The sequence below is a fragment of the Diospyros lotus genome, chromosome 1 (assembly GCF_014633365.1).
Source record: "Diospyros lotus cultivar Yz01 chromosome 1, ASM1463336v1, whole genome shotgun sequence".
In the NCBI taxonomy this organism is placed as follows: Eukaryota; Viridiplantae; Streptophyta; class Magnoliopsida; order Ericales; family Ebenaceae; genus Diospyros; species Diospyros lotus.
The window spans coordinates 35,543,472-35,567,495 of NC_068338.1; the positions used below are offsets into that span (position 1 = coordinate 35,543,472).

Below are 24,024 nucleotides of genomic sequence, written 5' to 3' on the forward strand. Positions count from 1 at the left end.
TGGACCGAAATTTTGTAAAAAAATAACCGAACCGAACCGACTAAACTCGTCGATTCGATTCGGTTATTTCGATTTAACTGAAGTTGTGCTCATCCCTACCTACTATTCATGGGTTCTAGCAATTCATGACTACTTGCTTGCTTCCTTTTTATTTATTTATTTTTAATGCTTCGTCCGTGGAAGGCTTTGCGCTTGGGTTGAGATCACTCGTAATTCTTGACCGTCTGGTTTGGTAACTTTCAGTCTTATTTTTACCCCAAAAAATCAAATCTAAAAATTTTGAGTGATGTTAAATTTTAATTATTATCGAGTGTATGAGTCTACTTATATCCCGGACTCGAAAGATAATATATATTTTATCTTGTAATCTGTAAGTGTTTTAACTTATTGTGAATGGCGTCTGTCTTACTGGGGTATCCAAACAGGCTCTAAAATGTCTCCCAAACACGACCTTAATTTGCTCGGAGGAGGAGGCCGCCAGGGCGGGCGCGCTTGCTCGGCATTAATGTAAAGTGAATTCTGGGCTCACGCCGACTCAAACTTTTTTTCCCGAGTTGTAAACTAGTCGTCGTTATGCCAGCAACCGATCCTGATCCTGAGAGTTGATCAAGCAAAGCGCAATGTTGCACGAACTCTTGCTGGCACTCCTAGGCTACACGGGAGACCTAATCATCGACGAGAGAGAACAGCAGCAATCGATCGGCATTGTCCTGTCTCCGGACGCTCCCATATCAGAAGAACGCACCTTCAAACTCGCTCCTGATCTCTCTTTTATCGAACCCAGCGAAAGGTATGCCCCGAAACCCAATCATCGACTTCTTCTTTCTTTCCGAAGTGCCATTTCTCTTAGCTCCTGGAGTTTCTGTCTGGATTTCAATGTGCTTCCGGTATCTGTTGCTAATTCTAAGGTTTTATGTCTGGTGCAAGAAAAGCAAGTTCTCTGTAAGAGAATTGACTACTATGAAAAATTTGGCATTCTAATTATTTTTTTTTAAAAAAAAAATCCTGGCTGTCGTGTAGGAATTAGACTTTATTTTCTCCTTTCCTAACTGTGTACTCTGTTCGATAACGTTTTGAGAAGTATAAACAATCGTTACTATTTCTTCACATTTTGGGATAAGTCTTAAATTATTCTTGCGGTATATTTAACTTTACTTGGCAGTGAAGTAGGGACTAGGGAGAAAAAATTGTGCTCCCTGAGCTTACGTGTTTATCTTTTCAATTGCATGCAAGTGCGTTTTTCGTGGCTAAAAATCTGCTGGTTTTTATGTTCTATTGCGCATAAAATGATGGCAGGGATGCTATTGAGAGGATAATTACCTTAGGGTTTTACTACAGAGAACTTGACCGCTTTGCCACTAAGTCAAGGAATTTAAGTTGGATAAGGTCTGCAAACGAATGTCCTCTGCCTCGAGCATCTGAATTAGCCAAGGGGAAGAAGGAGAAACAGAGTGTGTACAGGAGGGCAATTGCTAATGGCCTTGTTGAGGTGTTGTCAGTCTACCGGTCTGCTGTCCTACAAATAGAGCAGAAATTGTTATCAGATAATGTTCCCATCTTGGCAACGGTTACCCAAGGTTTAAATAAGGTAGGTGGTTTATGCATGCACTGGCTCTTTTGAAGTTTTCTTACTAAAACACATTTATGTGATTGAGGAGATGATTGACATGTAATTAACCTATCTGTTTTATTAGGAAGACAGTACAGGTGAAATTTTGGGAAAAGGGTTATGAAATAGTCAGGACAGAGAGAGTGTAAGAAAAAAAAGTCAGTCTTTGTGGAAGCTTAATTACATGATACCTTCCATCAATATTGGGCAAAATGGAAAGGGATTTCTAGCATTGATGGTTTTGAAGTCACTGATGTATGTATGTTATTTGACAATAAAGCCATATTGAATAACTATATTTCTGTAGAGGAAATTGTTGATGATCCTTTTGGACCAATGTTTGTAGTTTCTTATACCTTTTACTTTGCATTGTTTACGTGTTTCCTTCCACTGCTAGGGCAGCTCTTGATTCTCCATTTAATAGACCTTGCTGGAGAGCTGGTCCACACAGAGTATATGCTTTTCATTTTATCCTTATTCGCGGGTTCTGGCAAACTGTGACTACTTACCTATGAATGACTGTTTGCTTCCTTTTTTTCCTTTATCAATGGAGGGCTTTGTGCTTGGATTGAAATGAATAATAATTATTCGACACTTTGAAGATTCCAACGGGTTTTGGTTTCTGATATTTGGGTCGGTTGACCTCCCGATCTCTGCCAGCATGAGGTTTACTTGCTCTATGGTTATTACTTTTGCTTCAATATACATCTCGAATTCACCATTTCCTTGAGTAATATACATGTTGAGTATATAATCTGTTTATACTAATATATTCTGCTTGCTAATTGATATAGTATGAGTATTTGTTTTTTATTAACAAATATCCTGCCCATTAATTAGTGCTTTTTTACTACCAGAATGGGATCAAATAACTTTCTTCTTAATTACCAGGCTGCATTTTTATTTTATTATTCCCAACATGGCTTATGGATGAATGTTTGTTGCAGTTCTTTGTTCTTTTGCCACCTCTTTATGAGCTCATTCTAGAGATCGAGCGTGATTGTATTTGCGGAGGACAACTTCTTAACCTTTTGCAGAAACGGTGCCATTGTGGGGTGCCAGAACTACAGACATGCATTCAAAGGTATGAATTCTTTAGTTACAGATATTTCCCACCCACTTCTGTCTTGTTGTTTGCCCTTTTAATTGAATTTAAGTTAATGGTATGGGGCAGTTTTATATAGACTTTTGAGGAATCTTTACGACATGCATTTGCTGTTTCTATACACTTTGGTGAAAGTTGATGTGGTTTATGCATGCAACAGTTAAAGGGAAGTGCATTTAAACTAAAAATGTTTTCTGAAGCATTCTTGTTATTGACTTTTCTATTGGATGGATTTTTATTTAAATAAACCAAATTAACTTGTACACAGCCTCTCGTGCAAAAACTTATTTTTCTTAAGAATCCAAAAAAAAAAAAAAAAGAAAAGCAACAACTTATTTTTCTTAATTTGCTTAAAGTTGGAGGACGGATATTACCATGCTAGTTTGTTGGGAGTTATGGCTGAGTTTCAACCCAGGGAACTCTTTTTTTTGTTATAGTGTGACATGTTGTAGAACATTTGGAATAGTGTATATTGGATGTTGGAAGTTACAACTAACAAGCTTTTTATTCTGATGGTGGAGAGTAGCTGTTTTCTATTTTTTTGTTATCTTTTCTTGTAGTTGATTGTTGGATATTAACTATTAAGCATATTTTGGATTTTCTGGGAAATTGCATTTTTGAGTTGTTATATGGCTCTGTTTATCTTCTGAAGAGGTGCAATTTCATATGTAGGAGGGTAGCATCCCCTTTTGGAGCCATAATATAATTATATCCCTCAACTAACTGGCTTCAACTTTCTTCTTATTTTTCATCCTGGGCATTGGAATGCCTCTAATGTAGAAGTACTGCTTTAGAATTTAATCTCAAATGATCAGCAGGCTGAACTGCTTTTAGTAAAAACTTAGTAATCTTCTGATCATAAGGTATGGATGCTAGATATTTCCAATCATGATTCACCCCTTTAATTAATTTTGGCAGATAGTGGAAATGCAGAGGCATTTCCTATAGGGGCAAGCATAAATATCTCATCTTTTTCTCAACAAATTAAATTTCTTTAAACTTGTATTCTATGATTTACTGGGAATAGAGTCTTACATACTGGTGCCTCCAGCATGCACAAGCATGCATGCTCTTTGAGCCATATAACATTACTAAGCCGTGTGAATCCAAGAATGATGCAAGAACTAGGTATTTCATCAAGGGCGTGCTTTCTTACCTTTGCTTCAAATCATTCCTGTGGTTACTTCTCCCACCCAATATGGGATATAATTTCCTTATAAAAGTATGGCCATGGATATAGGTGATTGGAGAGCTAGAATTCCTGTAGCTGGCCCCGCCTAGTGGTCTTATTAAGACTACTGGTACCTTTGTTGTTTTTCTTCTTACTTCTCCCAGCCAGAATCCGTGCCAAATGGAAAAATGGAGCAATAAGGAAATGTTGGTTTAACTGAGTATAAACATATCAGACTCTGAATGCTGAATTGGCCTGATGGTGGGCATGCTTAAATGGGCATTGGAAGTGGGGAATGTTAACTTGTACATATGCTACAAATAACAACTGTGATAGATATCTAAAACTGTATCCGATCCAAGTTTTCCAGTTTTTGGCTTTTAGCTTATCTGTTTCAAGTATTTCTGCCATTTCAGATTAAATTTACTTGAGGTACGGTTGGGTATTGGTTTGAAGTACTGGTCTCTTTCCTACTAGTGAGATAAAGTTACTTATTGAGTCTGAAAGGCAACAGGTGTTATTGTATTAATTTTCTTCTGGTTGTTTCTAAAATTTGGGGAACCGTGAGCTGTAGGGATTTCCTTTTTTTTTTTTTTTTTCTTTTTGTTTCTGAAATGCAGACTTCCATCTTTATCACATCATAACAACCAAACTGACTTATAGTCCTGATAACATAGGCTTCTTTGGCATGGGCATCAGGTCATGTATAATCAACTTGCTTCCTGGATGGTTTATGGGATTCTTAATGACCAGCATGGAGAATTTTTCATTAGCAGGTAAAAACTGATAATGTGATTTTGTTCTTGCTGACTGCATTTCTTAATTCATGCAGTTTCATATTTTCTTGAATAGAATCTATAATCTATAGTATTCCACAGCATTTTCATAAACAGTGAAAGGATAACATGCACAAATATTTGGTCCCTGAAGATGCCTTTCGTTGGATAAAATTATTTCAATTATGCATTCTTGTTTAAGGTTTGAATATTTTTAAATGGCTTCTGTAGATGTTCATGGTTATCATGCGTAAGCATATCTTTGATTTGTTTGATACTCTTACTAATACTATTGCTTTCATTTTTTCCTTTTTGGACAAGTAATAGTTTGTTTTGAAGAAGAATGACCTTTAGACAAAGAGAACAGTTGAACGTCAAATTACAAAGAATTGTTATTAAAGAGCTGAAGATAAGACTATAGGGAGAAAGAAGTGCCTTTCTACTCTCGAAAGCTTGTTCCTTTCCTTCCTATGTGTCACATAACATAGAAAGGATTAGTACTCACTTGAGCAAGCCTGCTCCCAAGAATTTAGAAAATCCAGCACAAAATCTGGCATGACCCACTATATACCAAAAAAAGGGAAAACGTGGTCCAAATATCATAAGCCATTGAGTAGTAAAGAAGAAGATGATTCACCAACTCATCTCCTGTTTCACACACTGCACTGGTAATACCACTCAGTCACGCAAACATGCAATGTACTCTATCTTTTTAGCTCGTTTGGGTCCTCAGGACACCAGTCTGTGACATGTTGCTGTTATTGAAGTCATTCCCCCACTACCTCGGGGAGGAATGATCTGTCTTTTTATTTCAAACTATCCCTTTGTGTGTATGTTCTCAAGTTTCTAAAACATAGATTTATAAAGATATCAAACATGTATTCTTAGCCCTAATTTTTTATGGTCCTCTCATCCTAAATGCAGTCAGGCTTATTTGTTGGCAAGTTACGAAAGATAATTTGCTGTCTTCTTGGGGCTTTAAGATAAAAAGGAGAAGTGCAAGACAGACTCTACTATTATTATGCATGGACTTTTACATATTGTATTCAATTTCAAGTGTACTTGTTATGCCATCTGTGATTGCTATCTAATTCACATACGTAGAATTTAGGATATTATCTGGGGAACTGTCAAAGATATCTCTAGAAAAAAATTGACATTCTCTTGCCCTCCCTCTATTTCTGGTGTTTCAATGATTTGAGTATTCATACAACTTCCAGTTAATTTATTTTTTCTGTCTTTTGTCATTTTACCTTTATAACTCCTGTGAAGTAGATTAAAACTTGATATGTCTTCTTGTTTTTCTCTAGCCAGGAAGACAGGGACGCTGAGCATGACTCATCTCATCCAGACATGCTCGACAAATTTGGGCGAATGTCAACTAATGATGCATCTCTAACAGATTGGCACTTGGGCTTTCACATTTCTCTGGTATAATAGAGCATATTTCTTGAGTTGTTTTCCATCCTCTACAGATTGACACCATCTTTTTGGCTGTAAATCTTGATGGAACCACATATTGGTGATGAGTTGGCCACTTGATCTTCAAATTTTAATATGTGACCGTCAATTCTTGATATGGATTCCAAAATTGTTTTCACACTTCTCTTCTTCCTCGAGTCTTGTGTAATTTGGTGAATTTATCATGACACTTCCTGTAGGAGGGTGATCAGTCATACTTATAGGGCCTCTTCTTTATCAATGCCTCCTACCGCAAATTGTTTGAAGAAACAATAGGTGTCTGCAAGTTTTCCTTGGTAATGATTAGGGTGCTTTTGCTTGAAGTTAATTAAAACCTATTCTGAAATGGCCCCTGATAGTAATTTTTAGTAGACCTTTGCGATTGGTTTATCCCATGCATGCTGCTGTCAACTTGAATTTAATTTTTTTTCTTTTATTGAGTTGAATGCACCATTTCTGCTGTTGAATTTCTTGATATACTAATGGTTATATGACATGGTATCAAAACTGTGATTCAAGGAAGTCCTTATTGAAGACTTCTTATGTGTTCGTTTCCTTCTTGTGTTTGTTATTGTGCATTTTATTGTTGATCTGTTGGTGTGTCCTGTTTAGGTAACCAATTTCTCTATGGGACACTTTCAATAGAGGGTCGCATGTGAGAAGTGTGATGGAAAAATGTGAGATATGTTGTAGATCCCCTTCCTAACCATAGTTACCAGGAACGTGGTATGGGAACAGATGTGTGTCACAACCTGATTTGTGACGAGCTGGTTTTAGCTCCGAAGAAGAATAGGAACATAACAAGAAGGATAGAAGAACGAATTGTAGAGGGAGAATAGAGAGAAATAGGGAGGAAATGAGATGTAGAAGGAAATTCAGATTCTATTGCTTGATGCCTTCTCCAGAGAACCTTGGAGAGGATATATACTAGCCAGAGGTAGGGTAAGTCTGCCATAGCAGATTCCTTCCCTCATGCAGTTACAACCAACCTTTTTGTCCTATTCGCCCCTTGCATGTGGGGCCTAAAACTAACTCATAACAGAAAAATACAGCTAGATACTAAGTGTTACAGCAATAAGAAATAATAGGATATTCGGCTACTAAGGAATTAAAAAAAACCTCCGAGCAAGCTGGTTCATCTCGTGACAATGTGGAGTATGTTAGTATTCTAATTTTGTTATATGGAGAGGGCATGCTTAATTAGTTCATTATTTTGGATCGTGATGTTTTATAGTTGTGTGCAAGTTGAAATTAGGTAGATTGATACTTTGCCATTATAGAAGTTGGTTTATTTTTTGTTCTGAATTCTTTTCTATATTCTTGTACAACTTGTGGGATGAAGAATCTTATTCAAATGAAGTTAGGTTTGAATATAATTCAAAATGCAATAAAATACAAGGTAGGCATGCTTTCTTTTCTCTATTTTTTTTGGGAAATTATTTTGAATATAAGTTTCTTCCCTAGTTTTTAAATTATTTTAACTTTTTTACTCATGCACTACTTGGGATCCCCATTCTTGGGGATCTGGATCGCATTCCTTGTGATCCTGGGATGCAGAAGAACCACAATTTGGAGCATGTGATCTGGATCATGGTTCCAGGGGGTAGGAGGGAATCCAGTGACTATGTTTCTAAAAATGTAAGCTCCTAGGAGTAATGATGTTTTAGCGGCTACTTTTAACCATTGCCTTCTATTTTTAGTTTTAATAAGCACCCATGTAATGCTGTTTTTGTATATTGGTATCTTACAAATGGTGTTTGATTAAGAGCATCAGCTTAATAGTTTTGGTTGTCCAAAAAGTTGCTACAAAATTGCTATCAGAATATTGATTCAACAGACTCTTCCGTCAAGCAAATCTATGAATGTTTAGGCCCCATTCAGTTCAGGGCTGTTTGGCTCTTTCATTGTTTTGTATTCATTTTTTTTTTTTCAGGTTTTTGTGTTCGGTTTTCAGTTTAATTTAAAAAAAATGAAAATTTAACATGGTGTTTGATATATTTTGTTTTGCTGTCAATTTTGTGTTTGATATATATTTTTTTTCTTTGGTATATTTTCTGCCCACCCATTCATTGTTGCCTTGTCAGTGACCAAGGGTCATTGGACGAGTCGCTGCAGGATAGGGGAGGGAAAGAAAATGAAAAAAAAAAAAAAAAATTTGTGAAACACCTATTCCTTGTTCTGTTTTTGTTCTCAAAATACTGAAACTAAAAACTAAAAACATCATCCAAATGGACCCTTCACTTTTTGTTTTCAATTTCCAATTCTTGTTTTCATTATTTTGAAAACAAAAATAGGAAATAGAGTTGGATTGCTTGTTTTCATTTAAAAAAAAATTGAGTACTTTTGAAAAAAAAAATGAAAACATCAAAAAGGTATTTTTCACATTTTGTCAAAAAATGAAAACATTTTTTGTTTGATTGCCTCCCTCTAGCAATCCATTTTGTCAAACCTCCCAAGGAATGAGACTGGTCCCTGGCCTTTGGCCTAAGGAATACTTAAGTCATCAACCTTATTTTGTATATAGTTTAACTTTATAGAGGCACATATGTAACGCAGAAACTTTTCACAAATAAAGTTTTTATAATCATTGGCAGTTGCTCTGCCAAAAATGTTATTGTTTTCTTGCATCATCACATTCCTTAGATTAATAAATGAAGGAGATATAACATGGAAAGTCTTACAGAGTCCTGCAAAAGGAGAAATGCAAAATTATGAACATGAGCTATCATGAGATCTTGAAGTAACCGTTGCCACTGTAAGCAGTTTAGTGTCTAGATGTGTAATAAAAATATATATATAAAGGGAACTTGTGAAGTAGGCTGTATGACTGCTTTCTGGCAAACCTTTATGGTCTGTGAGTCATCTTAGAATATATTATGGATGTAATCCACTGGTTGGTTTCTCTCAAACACTTAAATTTCTCAAGTTACTTTGCATTGATGGAGAGGTTAAAAAAGTGCACTAAATTTGATGAGGTCAATTGTGATGGAATACCTGTGAAATGAGTGAAGAAATGGTGGATTAAAGAGAGAAAAAAAGGAGTGGAAAAGTTCTCTCACGGTAGGTGATCTAGGAGAAAAAATTTTCAAAGCACCGTCATTCTCATACCTCGCCTGTTAATGTTGTGTATAAGATTGCAACCTAACACTTTAAATGCAGCCTGAGGCTACTTCCTTTGTGAGGGTTGGGAGGATTGTTTTTATGCATCCTTACTCTAGCTTTGGAAATTGGCTATATTCTTAACTCGAACTCGTGAACTTGCAATCATAAAGGAGCAACCTTACTATTACTATCAAGGTTCACCCTCTAACTGACGTTATAAATTAAAAAATAGTAATAATGATCCATACTCTCTTTTGTTCTCTCACCCCATAATGCGTGTGGACAGCTAAATGGATTCCAGCACTTAGGGCTTTCTACTTTTGGTTTGCCTGCATGTCTTGTTTTTGGAAATAATATCTGTTTGTTGGGCCTTATTGCCTTCTCAGTACTATTGGTGGACATATTTGATGTTGCAAAGCTTTTTGTACCTCCTGTTTTCTTACAGGGTATGCTGCCAGAGTACATCCCTATGCGTGTTGCAGAATCCATTCTGTTTGCTGGAAAGGCAGTGCGAATTCTACGGAATCCAAGTTCTGCATTCCGATTCCAGGACACTGCATATCATCACCAGAAACCAAGAGGACCACAAAGATTTCAAGGATTTTCAGACCGCTTTTCTTTCCAGAAGGAACCCTCCTTGGATGCAAAGATTGGTGAAGAATTGCTTCCTCAGTCAGAGGCTGATAAGATTGAAGCCATGCTTCAGGACCTGAAGGTTCTACATTAGCCACATTCATGGTCTATTTATTTTCTTTTGCTACCCCTCTGTGATTGATGTCATTTGATGTCCTTGATTTTCTCTGACTTGTTTGCTCTAGTACATTAAACTTTTAGACTTGAATTATAGTTTATGCTCTGACTTCATAATAGACAAACTTTATTTTCTAGATAATGAGAATATATTACTCTTCACCACATTTGTGCTTGGTTTTGTGCTCAGGAATCATCCGAGTTCCATAAAAGATCATTTGAGTGTGCTGTGGACTCAATTCGGGCTATTGCAGCCAGTCATCTTTGGCAGGTGCAGAATGTGACATTTATTATTTGTTTTATTTTCAAGAAATTGAGGGCATCCCTGATAGCAATAGTAAGGTTATTCTTTTGCAACTGGAAGGTCACAGGTTTGAGTTGTGGGAATAGCCTCTTTGTAAAGCAAGGGTAAGGTTGTGTACAAAAGCAACCCTTTGCCGATCCTTGCAAAGCAGGGAGCCTTGTGTATCAGGGGGTGCCCGTTTTCTGCAGAAATTCTGTTTACTGTTGTCCTTCCATATTTTCAGCTTGTGGTTGTACGCGCCAACTTAAATGGCCACTTGAAGGCTCTTAAGGACTACTTTCTGTTAGCCAAAGGTGATTTCTTTCAGGTAAAATATAATTAACAAATAGATTATAACAATTCCATTAAACTTTAGATATCACTCATATATTTTAAACCCATGTATTTCAACTTCTTATCAACCTTTGTCAATATGTATGTGCCCTTGTTCAACAATTGGGAAAAGCAATTACAAAAAACAAGGCAATGCATAGGAACAGTGAGTCCAAAAAACAAAAAAGCACTATTATGTGGGTGAAGACTTCTAGCAGTTATTAGTCTTCATCTTTAGGCTTACACTTATATGTATGTTTGGCTTTTTCGTGATACTTTTATACAGCCTAACAGTTGATGTGCAAATTTTCTACACCATATTTTTGGATGTAATTCCTGAGATTGAACTATTCATATATCCTGGCAATGTGCTGGAGATGAATGTGTAATTCATTTATCTTATATTATATGATAATAATCAGAACTGTGAAAGCAAAAAACTGATTTTTCCATAACTATATCCATGAAAATGGGGAAAATATTGTAGCAACTGCCCCACTTCATCACATCCCATCCTGTTCCATTTATATACATGGGTTGAAAAGCATAAACTTTATATCAAAATAATAGATGAAATAATTGGTAGACAACAGATTCACTATCCCGATTATCATACTTAGGTTGACTGCAAAAGGAGCTATTCAATTCATTGGATCCCTCCATGAAGTTTGTTCCATGTCTCCATGATTGAACTGAGCATTTTCCTGATGATGATTTCTGCCTTCAATGTCTGAACCAATTGTAGCACCCTGAGTTATAGTGTATTTTAATTAACTGGTGCAAGGATTGAGAAACTGCCGAATCAACTGCGGAGACCACCTTGGGACTTCAATGTCCAAGAAGCTTAGGAGATGTATGAGCATCATGAGACGAGTCTAATGATGCTAAGAATTTTCAATAGAGGAGCAGTTCCTGAACTGTCAAAGATACTGGCACAGAAAACCAAATCTTCAGAAACAAAGTCAGGAAAAGCAGTAGAAACCTAAAGGAGGCCCAATTTTGCAAGAGGAGTAATCCTGCCATGATTCCTTGTGAGACAGAGGTACTGTGTATTCGCAGGGATGCAAAATGAAACTAGGGAGTATGGTAAGAAATTCATAAGGACTAAAACCTAAGAAAACTGGGTTTTAAGTGAAACGAGTTAAAGGAATGATGTGTAAACCAGACTAACACACGGGCTCTGTAAGGATTTTCATAATAAGCCCAAGGGTGATGCAGTCACCAATCAAGACTCAGCCCAAGACCGAACCAACCAAACCGGAACAGTATCACCAAAATAGTAGTGCCATAATGTTATTTTAATACTTCTTAGGTTTTAGAATTCTACTTGATTTAGGATTCTACTTCATGTTTGATTAAGGTTTTATTTTTATTAGAATTCTAGTTGACTTTTATTTAGGATTTATTTCTATTAGAATTCTAGTTGGATTTTGTTTTCCAAATATTAGATGGCTTTGGATTAGCCAAATACTATAAATATGCTTAGGATCTAGAGTTTGTAATCAAGTTTTAATCAATCAAATTTCAGCAACTTATTTGGGTTTTTTTAGCAAAACAGTCTTGTTTTTGCGTCTTCTTGAAAGCCAAGCTTCGGCCATTGAAGTTTGCTCTTTCAAGGGTTTATTTTGGTGTGTTTTCTTCACACTCGCGCTACACACTGCGTCAGGTGGTATCAGAGCGGTTAATCAACCAATTAGATGGCCAATCTTGAAGGTAACGGTAGCAACCAGCCTCGTGACGGTGATCAGGGGTTGTCCGCAATTTCGAGAGCAATCGAAGAACAGCGGGAAGTAACTCGTACTATCCAGCAGCGATTGGAGCAACATAGCAACCAATTGAGCACCTTATTACGAGTTGATGATGACAGGAACCTGAATAATGGGGTGAATCAAGCCGGAGCGGGAAGACCACCCATTAATCATGTCCTTGTTAATCCTAGAAGACCAGTGATTGAAGATAGCGATAAAGATGATGATTTTGGTCGAGCAATAGCTAAGCCTGGTGGTAGAGGGGTTCGGAGGAATGCGCATCAGCACAACCATTGGGGCAACGATGAGTATAAACTAAAAGTTGATATTCCCACCATTAGTGGAGATCTTGATATTGAGGGGTTCCTAGATTGGATTACTGAGGTTGACCGTTTTTTCGAATACATGGAGATCCCAGATGAACGACAAGTAAAGTTAGTGGCTTACAGGTTGAAGGGCGGTGCATTTGTTTGGTGGGAGCGATTAAGAGAAACGAGATTGAGGGAAGGCCGACAGCTAGTTTAGACATGGAGACGAATGAAAAGCTGTTAAGAGGTAGGTTTTTTCCCCTTGACTATGAATAATATATGTTTGAAGCTTATCAAAGATGTGCACAGGGAATGAAGAGTGTGAATGAATATACTTCTGAGTTTCTGCGATTGGCGGAGAGAAACCAATTGTCAGAAAGTGACAATCAACAAGCAGCTCGTTACTTGAATGGATTGAAGCCTGCTATTCATGATAAAATTGGGGTTCAGATGGTTCTGAGTGTGCAAGAAGTAAGGAACTTAGCTTTAAAGGTTGAGTTAATGTTGAGTGAGAGATCTCATAATGACAACTATCGTCGGTATAGTGGGAATGAAAATAAACAACCAGCTTTTGATAAAGGCAAGTCGGTTCAAGGAGTGCAACCCTCCAATCCACTCCATACAGTCAACCCTAATAAGGCTACAACGGGGGGAAACATTCGAGGTACTACTTCTAATCTTCCAAAATCCCCTAATCCTTATGCAAAGCCTATTCTTTTAAAATGTTTCAAGTGCAATGAGGTTGGGCATCGATCTAGTGATTGTCCAAGGAGGAAAACAGTTAACATTGTAGAAAAGGAAGAGGAAGATGTTGCTGAAGAGGAAGTATATTGCGGGTCTGATGGGGAGGATGACGAAGAAGATTATGGACATGGGCAATATACCTGTGTAGTGAGGAAGTTAATGCTATCTCAAAAGAATGAAGATACTACTCAACGGCATAAGCTTTTTCGCACGAGGTGTACGGTGAAAGGAAAAATCTTTGAGTTGATTATTGATAGTGGAAGTCAGGAGAACATCATAGAAAGAGACATCGTGGCAAAGATGCAGTTAACTCCTGAAAAACATCCAAGCCCTTACATGATTAGATGGATCAAAGAAGTTGGTGGCATACATGTGGATGAATGTTGCAGGGTGCCTTTCTCTATTGGTAAGTACTCCGATGAAGTCTATTGTGATATTGTTGATATGGATGTTTGCCATATTTTATTCGGGAGGCCTTGGCAATTTGATGTGGATGCTAAGCACTCGAGTAGGAAGAACACATATCAGCTTGAGAAAGAAGGTGTGCGTTATACTTTGTTACCTATAGTGGAAAAGAATCAAACCAAAGCTTCTAAAGTGGAGCTTGATTTCGAAGATTATGTTGTCCCAGCACCTCAACGTTTGCAAACTCAGGTCTGATTTATGCTGCTAACATGATAGAAACTCCAAAGTTATTGACTCATACTGGAGTATTTTCCAGTCCGGATGGCTCAAGCATTGCTTCGCAACCCAAGGATGGTGGTATTTCTTCTGATCGACTTGCGACTGTAAAGGAGATGGAGGTCATGGTAGCAAATCTTTCTACAGTTTATTCAAGCTCTGGCATGGTTGAATCGAAGGCAATAAGATCTACCAGATTAGAGAAGTAGTTCAAGAAGATGTCAAACAAAAGTTGCACAAATAAGAAGTACAAGGCGACAACTGACAAGCATAGGAAGTACAAGGTATTTGAGGTTGGAGATGAAGTCATGATATTCTTGAAGAATGAACGGATTCCAGCAGGAAAGCAGAACAAGTTCAAGCCAAAGAAGTATGGTCCTTACAAGATTCCAAAGAAGACCAATGACAATGCTTATGTTGTGGATTTTCCTAATCATATGGGTATTTCTAAACATTCAAAGTGGCTAATCTCTCTTCGTACTTATCGGATGTGGATTTGTCCAAACATGATCAAAATTCGAGGTCGAATTTTTTCTCAAGTGAAGGTGAATGATGCAGTCACCAATCAAGACTCGGCCCAAGACCGACCCGACCAAACCGGAATAGTATCACCAAAATAGTAGTGCCATAATGTTATTTTATTACTTCTTAGGTTTTAAAATTCTACTTGATTTAGGATTCTACGTTATATTTTTACTTGATTTAGGATTCTATTTCATGTTTCTACTTGATTTAGGATTCTACTTCATGTTTGATTAGGGTTTTATTTTTATTAGAATTCTAGTTGACTTTTATTTAGGATTTATTTATATTAGAATTCTAGTTGGATTTTGTTTTCCAAATATTAGATGGATTTGGATTAGCCAAATACTATAAATATGCTTAGGATCTAGAGTTTGTAATCGAGTTTTAATCAATCAAATTTCAGCAACCTATTTGGGTTTTCTTAGCAAAACAGTCTTGTTTTTGTGTCTTCTTGAAAACCAAGCTTCGGCCATTGAAGTTTGCTCTTTCAAGGGTTTATTTTGGTGTGTTTTTTTCACACTCGCGCTACACGCTGCGTCAAAGGGTGTGTTCAAGTTGAGAAGTGTTTCATCAAGGGTTGGCCACTACAAGATCCTAAATGGATTAAGGATTGAAAAACAAGGGAAACGTGAAATGAAAGTGATAAAATAATCAATTAGTTGCTAGTCTTCCTCGTGAGATGCTTTAAGCCATAACATGGCCTTGAAAAATTAAACAAGAGGTGATGGCCAAGTATATATCCCTAAATTGAGAAGAAAAGTATTATATTAGTCATATAAGTGCTCAGATGGTTCTACTCAAATTTTTGAATTTGAGAATTGAAGTGGTGACAACATTTGAATTACCTCAAGCCGGAGGTGTCACCATGGTAACAAAAGGTCTCCGTTAAGAGATGATTCATGCTTTAGTTGATTAGTGGTTGATTGTTGTCGGTTGCACGTAGTGGAAGCTTGGAGAATATTAGCCATTTTATGTGAGCTTTCAGAAAGGAAGCCTGAGGTGGCAGTAGATTAGGCTAAAATCTACATCATGTGAAGATGTCAACATTAAGATGGGAGTGAAGAAGAAGTCAGCAGACTCAAAACCTTGAACCAGTGGATTCATCTTTCAATGGTGTAAATAGGTGGGTTTTCTTTGTAAATGAAGTTTTCAGCTAAGAGATGAAAACAGTGAGAGTTTGAAAGAAAATTGAGAGTTAAGGCGTGAAGCCAAGGACCACTCTCAACTAATTAGTATGAATCGTGAGAAGGGAAAGAAGAGAAGAAAAGGGAAGTGGAAAGCAAAGCAAGGGAGACTAATCTTTCTTCAAGCTACCCTAAAAAGGCATGGGGTATGAGTGCTATTTTTACTTAAATTGTGTTGTGACATGAAAGTTTAGGTTGCACGTGTGTTAAATGGCCATGCATGTGCTAGATGGAATTTCATTTTGAAAAGCATGTTAGCTTGCAATTTGAATTGTTTTGTTGCATTCTAAGATGCTTAACTGCTATTCATGTCATTCTCTAGTATGGAAGATGTTTCTAGAACTGTATATCTCACCCTGAATATGTTATTTTCTTGTACAAAACAATATATATATATATATATGTAGATGTAGCAGGTTCAAGGAAGTGCAAGGAAAGCTTGAGGCATAAGAGGAACCAGCTATAAGGATGTAGAACTACTTGGTTCAATCATGTTTTTGTTATGTAATGATATATCAAATTGTATATTGTGCATACTGTAGTTTTATGCAAGAATTGGTATATGTAAGTGATCATTAGGTTTGATCCTATTGCACAAACTCACCTTTATTTGTCATTAAAGTTAAATATGACTAAGGGTGAAATCCACTAGAGGTTAATTTGCAATTGGTTAAGAAATGTGGAGTTAAGTGGCCTCTAGCTGGGAATGTGGGAAAATTAAAAATTAATAGTGAGCATTTGGGATTTTGTAAATAAAATTTCCCAGTTGTCATTCATTTAATGTCCCTGGGGGCAGGGTGTTACACCAATCATGAACCTAGGAAAGAATGCTGCCTGCATTGCTATATATCAGCAAATTTTATACAACTTTCTTTTATTACTTTCAGATATTGAACATGTCTTTGATAAGTTATGTTATATTGTGATAGAGTTTCCTGGAAGAAAGTCGCCAGTTGATGCGTCTTCCACCTCGGCAATCAACTGCTGAGGCTGATCTTATGGTCCCATTTCAGCTGGTATGTAGTTATTTTCCATTTATATATGTATGTTTTTCATACATTGTTTATTGCCTTGTATAGCTTCCATCAAATGATAAAGCATAGGACCAGCATTGCTTGGGGAAAACCAACGTAAACCATGGCATTTCCGTCGATGATGCCTTATCCATGTGGGATTATGGTACAAACAATTTTGTAGTCAAACGTTTACTTTCATGGTTGCTTTAAGGCCACAATTCTACTAGTAATTTTTCCAATCACTGAATGTTGAATTGCCAAGAGCCATCAATTAATGAAATTGCAGCATTATCCTTAGTTTTTTTCTGATTTGTCCATACTTAAAATAGCTTTAGCATGTTTTCAAGTTTTCAGCTTGAAGTACCGACCTTGCAATATGTAGATCTCTTAAAGTGCTTGTGTTGAGTTTTAGCTTAAAATCTTCGTATGATGGGATGGCATGACTTTGGAAATCTATATAAACTTGGTTTCTTTATTACCAAGGAAGCTTGAAGCTTACTATTATCTAATCTTGTATATCTTGGAATAATGGGATCTGATACATCCTATTGGCATGGCTTAGCTGGTGAATAAATTTTTTGGTGTACAATAACCACTGGACATCTTTTTGTGCATATTAATCTATGTGTTGGTTATGCCAAGTTTCTTGAAGTGGGTCATGGAAAATGGAAAATCAGGAATCCTATTGGATAATACCCACTCTTTTTGTTCTTCCAGCAGACTAGATATGAGGAGTGTCAGCACGCCATCTGAAGCTCTAACTTTACTAGTGTCAAATTTCCTGTGTTTTTCTTCCTAACCCTAATTTGGTTCATAGCTTTCAAAGATTTTAGCATTATTAAAAATAAATTTGTATGCATGTATGGCATGCAGGCTGCATTAAAGACCATTGGTGATGAAGACAAATATTTTTCAAGGGTTTCCTTGCGGTTAGAAGCCATATTGACTACTCTTTGACAATGTCTTATTTTTCTTTTCTTCTTGCTAATCCATTTTGTAGTATTGTGGAGAACACATGCTTATTTCTCTTTTCACCAATACTAGGATGCTGTCCTTGGGAATTTCAGTTAAATCCTCCCAAATGGATTTGCTAAAGGCAAAAGCTTATGGTGAGGGAGATTCTAATTTGCTGTCAGATACTGCAGAGATGTCAGTTGATGGCTGGGATGGTATTGCTCTTGAATATTCCGTTGATTGGCCCTTACAATTATTTTTTACACAAGAAGTGCTCTCAAAGTAAGTTTCTTGTCTGACTTTTGTTGGTGATCTCAATCATCTCATTATAATGGAGTTGAATCCCTCCCCCCCCCCCCCCCCAAAATTCTGTAAATTTTCCTTAATTTATAATCAAACTCTCATAGTTCATCCCATTCCTGGGTACAATTCATGTGTGCAAAAGCAATGTAAGACCATTAGTGATTTTTGTTTTTACTAGCTTACCTGTTGCACCAGATATCGTCGGATATTCCAATATTTGCTTCGTCTTAAGCGAATACAAATGGAACTGGAGAAATCATGGGCTTCTGTCATGCATCAAGATCATACTGATTTTGCCAAGCATCGTAATGACCGCATGAACTCTTCAATATCTCAGCAGAGACGACAACGCTTTAAACCATTGTGGCGGGTTAGAGAGCACATGGCTTTCTTGATTAGAAACTTACAATTTTATATCCAGGTATAATGCACATGAATTCTTTGTAGATATTTTTAGTTAATTGAATCTGCATAAATTATGTAGGCATCAAGTATATTCTCTCTTACAAGGGAAATGAAAAGGAAATTGTATGCATGAAGTATTTGGAGTATCACAATGCTGTTGTCATGTGCAAATGGTTGTGCAGTCAGCAAGTTTTTTTACCAAACATATGAGATAGAACTTCTTTGTTGTTTCTCAAACCCTGGACTTCTTTTCCAAACTCAGGCACTCAAGGTGAAATCATATTTGGTCAGTAAACCACAACTTCGAGCTTGAAGGCATATTTCAGAAACACACCTTGACACTTGACAGTGAAGTCATTTTGTGGACCCATGATTTGCCAATTTCAAAGTGAAGTTATGTTTGAGAAATATGGCTTCAAGCTTAAATTTTTCTTTCTCACACAACTTGAATGAGTGCCCAAGTTTGGCAATTAAGTTCGGCTACTTTGCAAACAGTCATCTTAGTTGGGTGCTTCATGATGCATTGGAATATGGGCATTGCCTAGTCGTCTTGAGAGTATGAAAAAATAGGAAGAGGAAATAAAATAAATTTCTATGGTCAAAATGAAATTGAAGGTTGATGTGTAACAAATAAATTTGGAGTATAGAAATTCTTGACAGGGAAGATGTTTTAATCATTCTGAAGAAACTGTCATTATGCTTCTCTACACTTGGGATTCATCCTCTTATGTTTTTCTTTAGGTCTGCATTTTCCTGTTTTGATTCTTGTGGATATGTGTTTGTGGTTATGATATCTTTCATTCACATTTGTTCTTTTACCAAATGATCTTTGCTTGCAAGATTTGACATTTTTGAAGTTGGTTGCTGAAGCAGTACATATGTCCCCATTCTCTCTGTGTGTGTGTATATGAAATCATCAGTTGCTAGCCTGTTTACAGGACATATGGTGGGGTTGTGGATGATGTGGCAAAACTTTTTTAGTAAAGTTACCGTCTAGTTTTTTGTTCTAGGAGAAGTGGCAATCGTGATTTTGACCATAGGATGCTACAGTAAATAGTTTGGGCTATATGCTAGTATGCTATAGTATAGATGTATTTAGCTTGAATTCTTTTATGAACTGGTTGTGCACAGCCCAATGTCATCTACAACTCGTGTCATTGGTGGATTATATCTTATTTCTAGGCTCACACATTTTCAAACTGGATGCATTGTCATCTCAGTAACACTGTACTTGTTATAGGTATGCATCATCATCTTGCTGTTCCTTGTTTTCAGCACTAACAATTTTCTTCTAATCTTTGATTGTTTTTTCCTTTTCACAAAGAGTTTTTCTTGCAAGCCCTCCTTTCTCAATTCCACTTTGAAATTGGGGGAACAAGAGAGGTCCTTGGTAGGACATGTGTAGTAGTTACCATATTTTTCCTGTCACAACCCAATCCCACATCGGTAGTCTAACGGGAAGGTCTTGGGTATATCACTTGGTTCCATGTACTTGTAAGTCATCTTCACCTAGCACCTTAGGATGAGGATCCATGGTGTTACTTTTCCAGTCAATATATGATATGAAATTGTAATTGCCTCTCTTCTGATTTTGAGAGGGTTTTGTACTTGTTTAACACACCCAGTTTTTTCGCAGGTGGATGTGATAGAATCTCAATGGAATGTATTGCAAGCTCGTATTCAGGATTCTCATGATTTCACTGAACTGGTGGGCTTTCATCAAGAGTAAGTGCTCATTTGGGATTGTTGTGAAATTTCTATTGTCATTAGAATTACTTCTGTAAAAAAATGCTTTTAGTATAATCAAATTTAAGGAAAAACAGTTTAGCTTTGCCCTAATCATCTGACAAACATTTTTTGTGTTATATGTTGCTTGACCAAAGATTGGAAAACGTACTTTTAACAATAAAGCTACCAAAAAGGGTATTAACAAACTGTTTATGCAGTTAATACTTTGATGAGTGTAATGTTTACAATTTTAAATGTTGATTGGGGATAATTTTATCTAAAAATAATGTTATTTTCTGCTTCTGCTTCATAGTAAAAAAATAGTTTTTGCTGTCAGTAGAAGCAATAATGTAATTTTTGCCAAAAACCACAAAAAGCTGGCATTTTCTTGCAAAAAGGTCACTTTTCTGGCTTCTCACTGCCCAATAGGCTCTAAGTAAGGTTTCTTGTTGCACTCATGCATAATCTGTTATTAATTTTGATTGGCTAGATCTATTTCCTTGTTCAGTGTTACCCAGTAAATAAATTTGTTTTTGCATGTTAGTTGCTAGTAACCGTATCAGAAAATCAAGAGTTATATCTATAAACACAAACGAGCAAACATCAATCCCTTGTTCCCATTAGGTGGGGTTGGATTTAAGGAAATTGCTTCTGGCTTATCAATAATCTCTATCCATGTCCATACTTTCTGTAAGGCTATCATATCTCATGTCATTCCTATGAAATTTCCGCCAAATTTCTTGTGATCTTTGTTTACCTTTTTCCTGCAAAATTCGTTTATTTCATCTATTCTGCTCACGGTGTGTATTGATTTTCTTCTCATATTTCTAAATCACCTTAAACACGTCTCATGCATCATGCATCTTATCTTTAATAATAAGTATCACTCCCATTATATTTTAGATAATCTCATTTTTAATTCTATCTGTTTTTATATGGCTGCACATCTACAATAACATCCTCATCTCATTTATGCTTATGTTTTTCACATATTGGTGCTGAACTGCCCAATATTTTTTATTCTTTTAAAGTATTGCTACACATCTACTGTAACGTCCCCATCTCCTTATGCTTATATTTTACATAAATATAAAATATAAGCAAACTGCCCAAGAATTTGTGCCATGAAATAGAGCTAGTCTTATAGCATGCAATAATAAGCAAACAAAACACTCTTTTAGCTATATGTTTATGGATCAAAGCATTGTATATGCGTTTGAAACGGCATACTCCTTGTTGATTATATTTCCAAATTTCATATTCTGTTTTGTTAATTTATTGTGTCTATGCTATGAGATAAAGCTTCCTGAATGTTTCTGGCTTCCTGTTAAGATGCAAATTTGGCATATTCATGATTCTCCTCATAATAAAGCATGTCTTGGCTGATGTTTCTGTCATAGTAATATACCTTTCTTTATTTAGTTTGGCTTATTTAGGGTCTGGGAACATATTTGGGTTTTCCAGTGTCTGCTGCTCTCTGTAGCTACCATCTTATTTGGTAATTAAGTTGACAACAGATGGTTTTAGAAAAAAATAAAAGGTAATTTGTGTAATTGCATGTTATCTATAAAAGTGTGAACTTATGAACAAGAAGTGTAACTTAACAACAACAACATATCTACCCTTTATCCCACTATGTGGAGTCGGCTACATGAATTCTAGACTTCCATATATTTCTGTCTTTTGTCATATCTTCATTTAGGTCCATACACTTCATATTAAATTTTAATGTATCTCCTAAAATCTTCTTGGGTCTGCCAAACAAGAAGTGTAATTTAATGAACTAAAATAATCTGCTATGTTTTGATGCATTTATAAAAGACCCATATAAAACTCTTTTACATAAGCTAGGTTGTCATTATTGACAAGAAAACTTATCTGAAATTGCCTGATTTTTATAAGTTGCTATATTTGTTACATTACATGCAGGTACTTATCAGCCTTAATTTCACAATCTTTTGTGGACATTGGCTCACTATCAAGGATACTGGATAGCATAATGAAACTTTGCCTTCAGTTCTGTTGGAACATAGAGAACCAAGAAAATGGTGCAAGTACTGTTGATCTGGAGCGTATAACTGAGGTAGGGACATCTTATCTCTCCCTTATAGAATGACAGTAACGCTTTTCAAGGCATGCTTCCCTATACACACTTCATTCTTATCTGTACGTGTCCAGGGGGCATGGGTCAGTTATTTTGCCAGATATTTTGCCTGTCCCATGTGATCTCCTTATTAGCTTGGATTGAAGCATGGCTGTTGAGTTAATGTTTTAGGGGTTAAATTTAGGACTCCCAAGATTAGGGTTGCAAAAAATTGAGTACATTGCTGGCTAGTAAACTTTTATTGCACTTTTAATTTGGGTAAAGTGATTATACACTTCCTTAACTTTGATTTTTGAGCCTGGACATTCCTTGAACTTTAAAATTCACCCAATCAGTCCCTGAAATTTTCAAAATTAGCCACAAGACCCCCTCAAATGGCCATCGTTCAGTGGGTGTTGTGGCTAATTTAAGGGGTGTCACGGCTAATTTTGGAAAGTTCAGGGATTGATTGGTTAATGTTAACATTTAGGGGGTGTTCGAGCCAAATGATCAAAGTTCAGAGGCTGTTTGGTCAATTTACCCTTTTAATTTTGTTCTTGAACACCTTTACATACTTTGGGGGTGCATCGTCAAGCAAATAGGCTGATCAGAATTCTCACCTAGTCTGCCGATCATATGTCCCGTGTGTCAATTGGATTTGGTGAACAATATACCTGCACTCTGTTTAAGAGTTCAGACACGCTAATCCAAAGTGTTATTGTCTTTGCACATTTTAGTATAATAATATTTACTATTTATTATTGCTATTGTTATTTACCATCAATTTTCTTTGGTGTGTCCTCCACTTCAGGAATTTAATGATAAATCGAACTCCTTATACACCATTTTGCGTAGCAGCAAACTTGCTGGGAATCAAAGGGCCCCATTCCTTAGGCGTTTTCTTTTACGTCTAAACTTCAATTCCTTCTTTGAGGTAATTATACATCCCCAGATAAAGGCATCTCCTAAGTTCATTCCAACATCTAATATTTATTCATATGCTTCTGTTAACAGGCAACAGCTAGAGGCGTGATGAATGTTGTCAGACCACGCCCAACACTCCCAGTTTTGCATTAATAGCAGTAAATTAGCAATCAGTAATCCCCCTCCTTCTGAAGTGGCCAATCCTTGGCTGTGAGGTAAATCCTATGTTTCCTTGGTTTACTTTTCAGTTATTAAATCAATAAAGGAAACAAGGTCTAATAGGGCTGTGTAGTGGATGTGTAATCTCTTCTCATCTGGATGTTGAAATTTGGTTGATTCATCCGGTAGCTGAGCTTGAGGACACAAGCTAACTCTTGTTAATTTCGTGTGACTACCCTTCCGAAGCTGACACTTGGGGTAGCTCAAAGGAGTGCGGATCGATGTTCTGTTGTCACCTTGACCTTCCAGTGTGAAAGTCTGGTGGTGTGCTATCCGTCACTGGATTAGGTGTACCTGAGTCTCATTTGACTCAAGACAGTTAGGTGGTGCTTCTGAAGTTCTGGTAACTAGACAAGTTATCAGATTGTTTTTCTCCAGCTAATTTTTATGGGAATTTATGTGGTTTGCCTTTGTTACTTGTCTTCAGTTGCTTGCTCCTTAAGATGTTTCACTGTAAAAAGTGAGAGTTATTTCGTTTGTAATCAATCTATTGATTGCTTACCTGGAGTTGTGATTTGAGACCTGAAGGTCTGGTTTTTCTTTTTTGTAAAATTATCCCACCAAAAGGCAAATGAAGAATTTGTATCGTCTTGGACGGAAATTGAAGAAGTT

At 36.6% G+C, this 24,024-nt stretch overlaps 1 protein-coding gene across 3 annotated transcripts; it reads left to right on the plus strand.

The window, feature by feature from the left end:
- The first annotated feature begins 398 nt into the window (after positions 1-398).
- LOC127788042 (gamma-tubulin complex component 4) lies at positions 399-24,024 on the plus strand. 3 transcript variants are annotated; one of them, XR_008020294.1, is made up of 17 exons: positions 399-790; positions 1,297-1,588; positions 2,557-2,693; positions 4,563-4,661; positions 5,972-6,092; positions 9,670-9,939; positions 10,165-10,245; positions 10,502-10,585; positions 16,710-16,796; positions 17,670-17,725; positions 17,841-18,032; positions 18,249-18,474; positions 20,095-20,183; positions 22,116-22,269; positions 23,081-23,203; positions 23,284-23,408; positions 23,542-24,024. XR_008020294.1 is itself a non-coding variant. In XM_052316166.1 (16 exons), exons 1-16 carry the CDS (start codon positions 621-623, stop codon positions 23,344-23,346), a joined length of 2,244 nt encoding a protein of 747 aa, XP_052172126.1. In that variant the 5' UTR covers positions 399-620; the 3' UTR covers positions 23,347-24,024. The 3 variants fall into 3 exon arrangements, 1 of the variants encoding a protein (XP_052172126.1); XR_008020293.1 differs by having other exon boundaries at positions 23,599-24,024; XM_052316166.1 differs by having other exon boundaries at positions 23,284-24,024.

What these genes read in the sequence shown, in the direction of transcription:
- LOC127788042 (XM_052316166.1), top strand. Translation starts at nt 621, where the DNA reads ATGTTGCACGAACTCTTGCTGGCACTCCTAGGCTACACGGGAGACCTA. An exon ending in TTATGGTCCCATTTCAGCTG is followed by an intron (nt 16,797 to 17,669) that starts GTATGTAGTTAT and finishes TATGGCATGCAG; the next exon opens with GCTGCATTAAAGACCATTGG. An exon ending in ACACAAGAAGTGCTCTCAAA is followed by an intron (nt 18,033 to 18,248) that starts GTAAGTTTCTTG and finishes CTGTTGCACCAG; the next exon opens with ATATCGTCGGATATTCCAAT.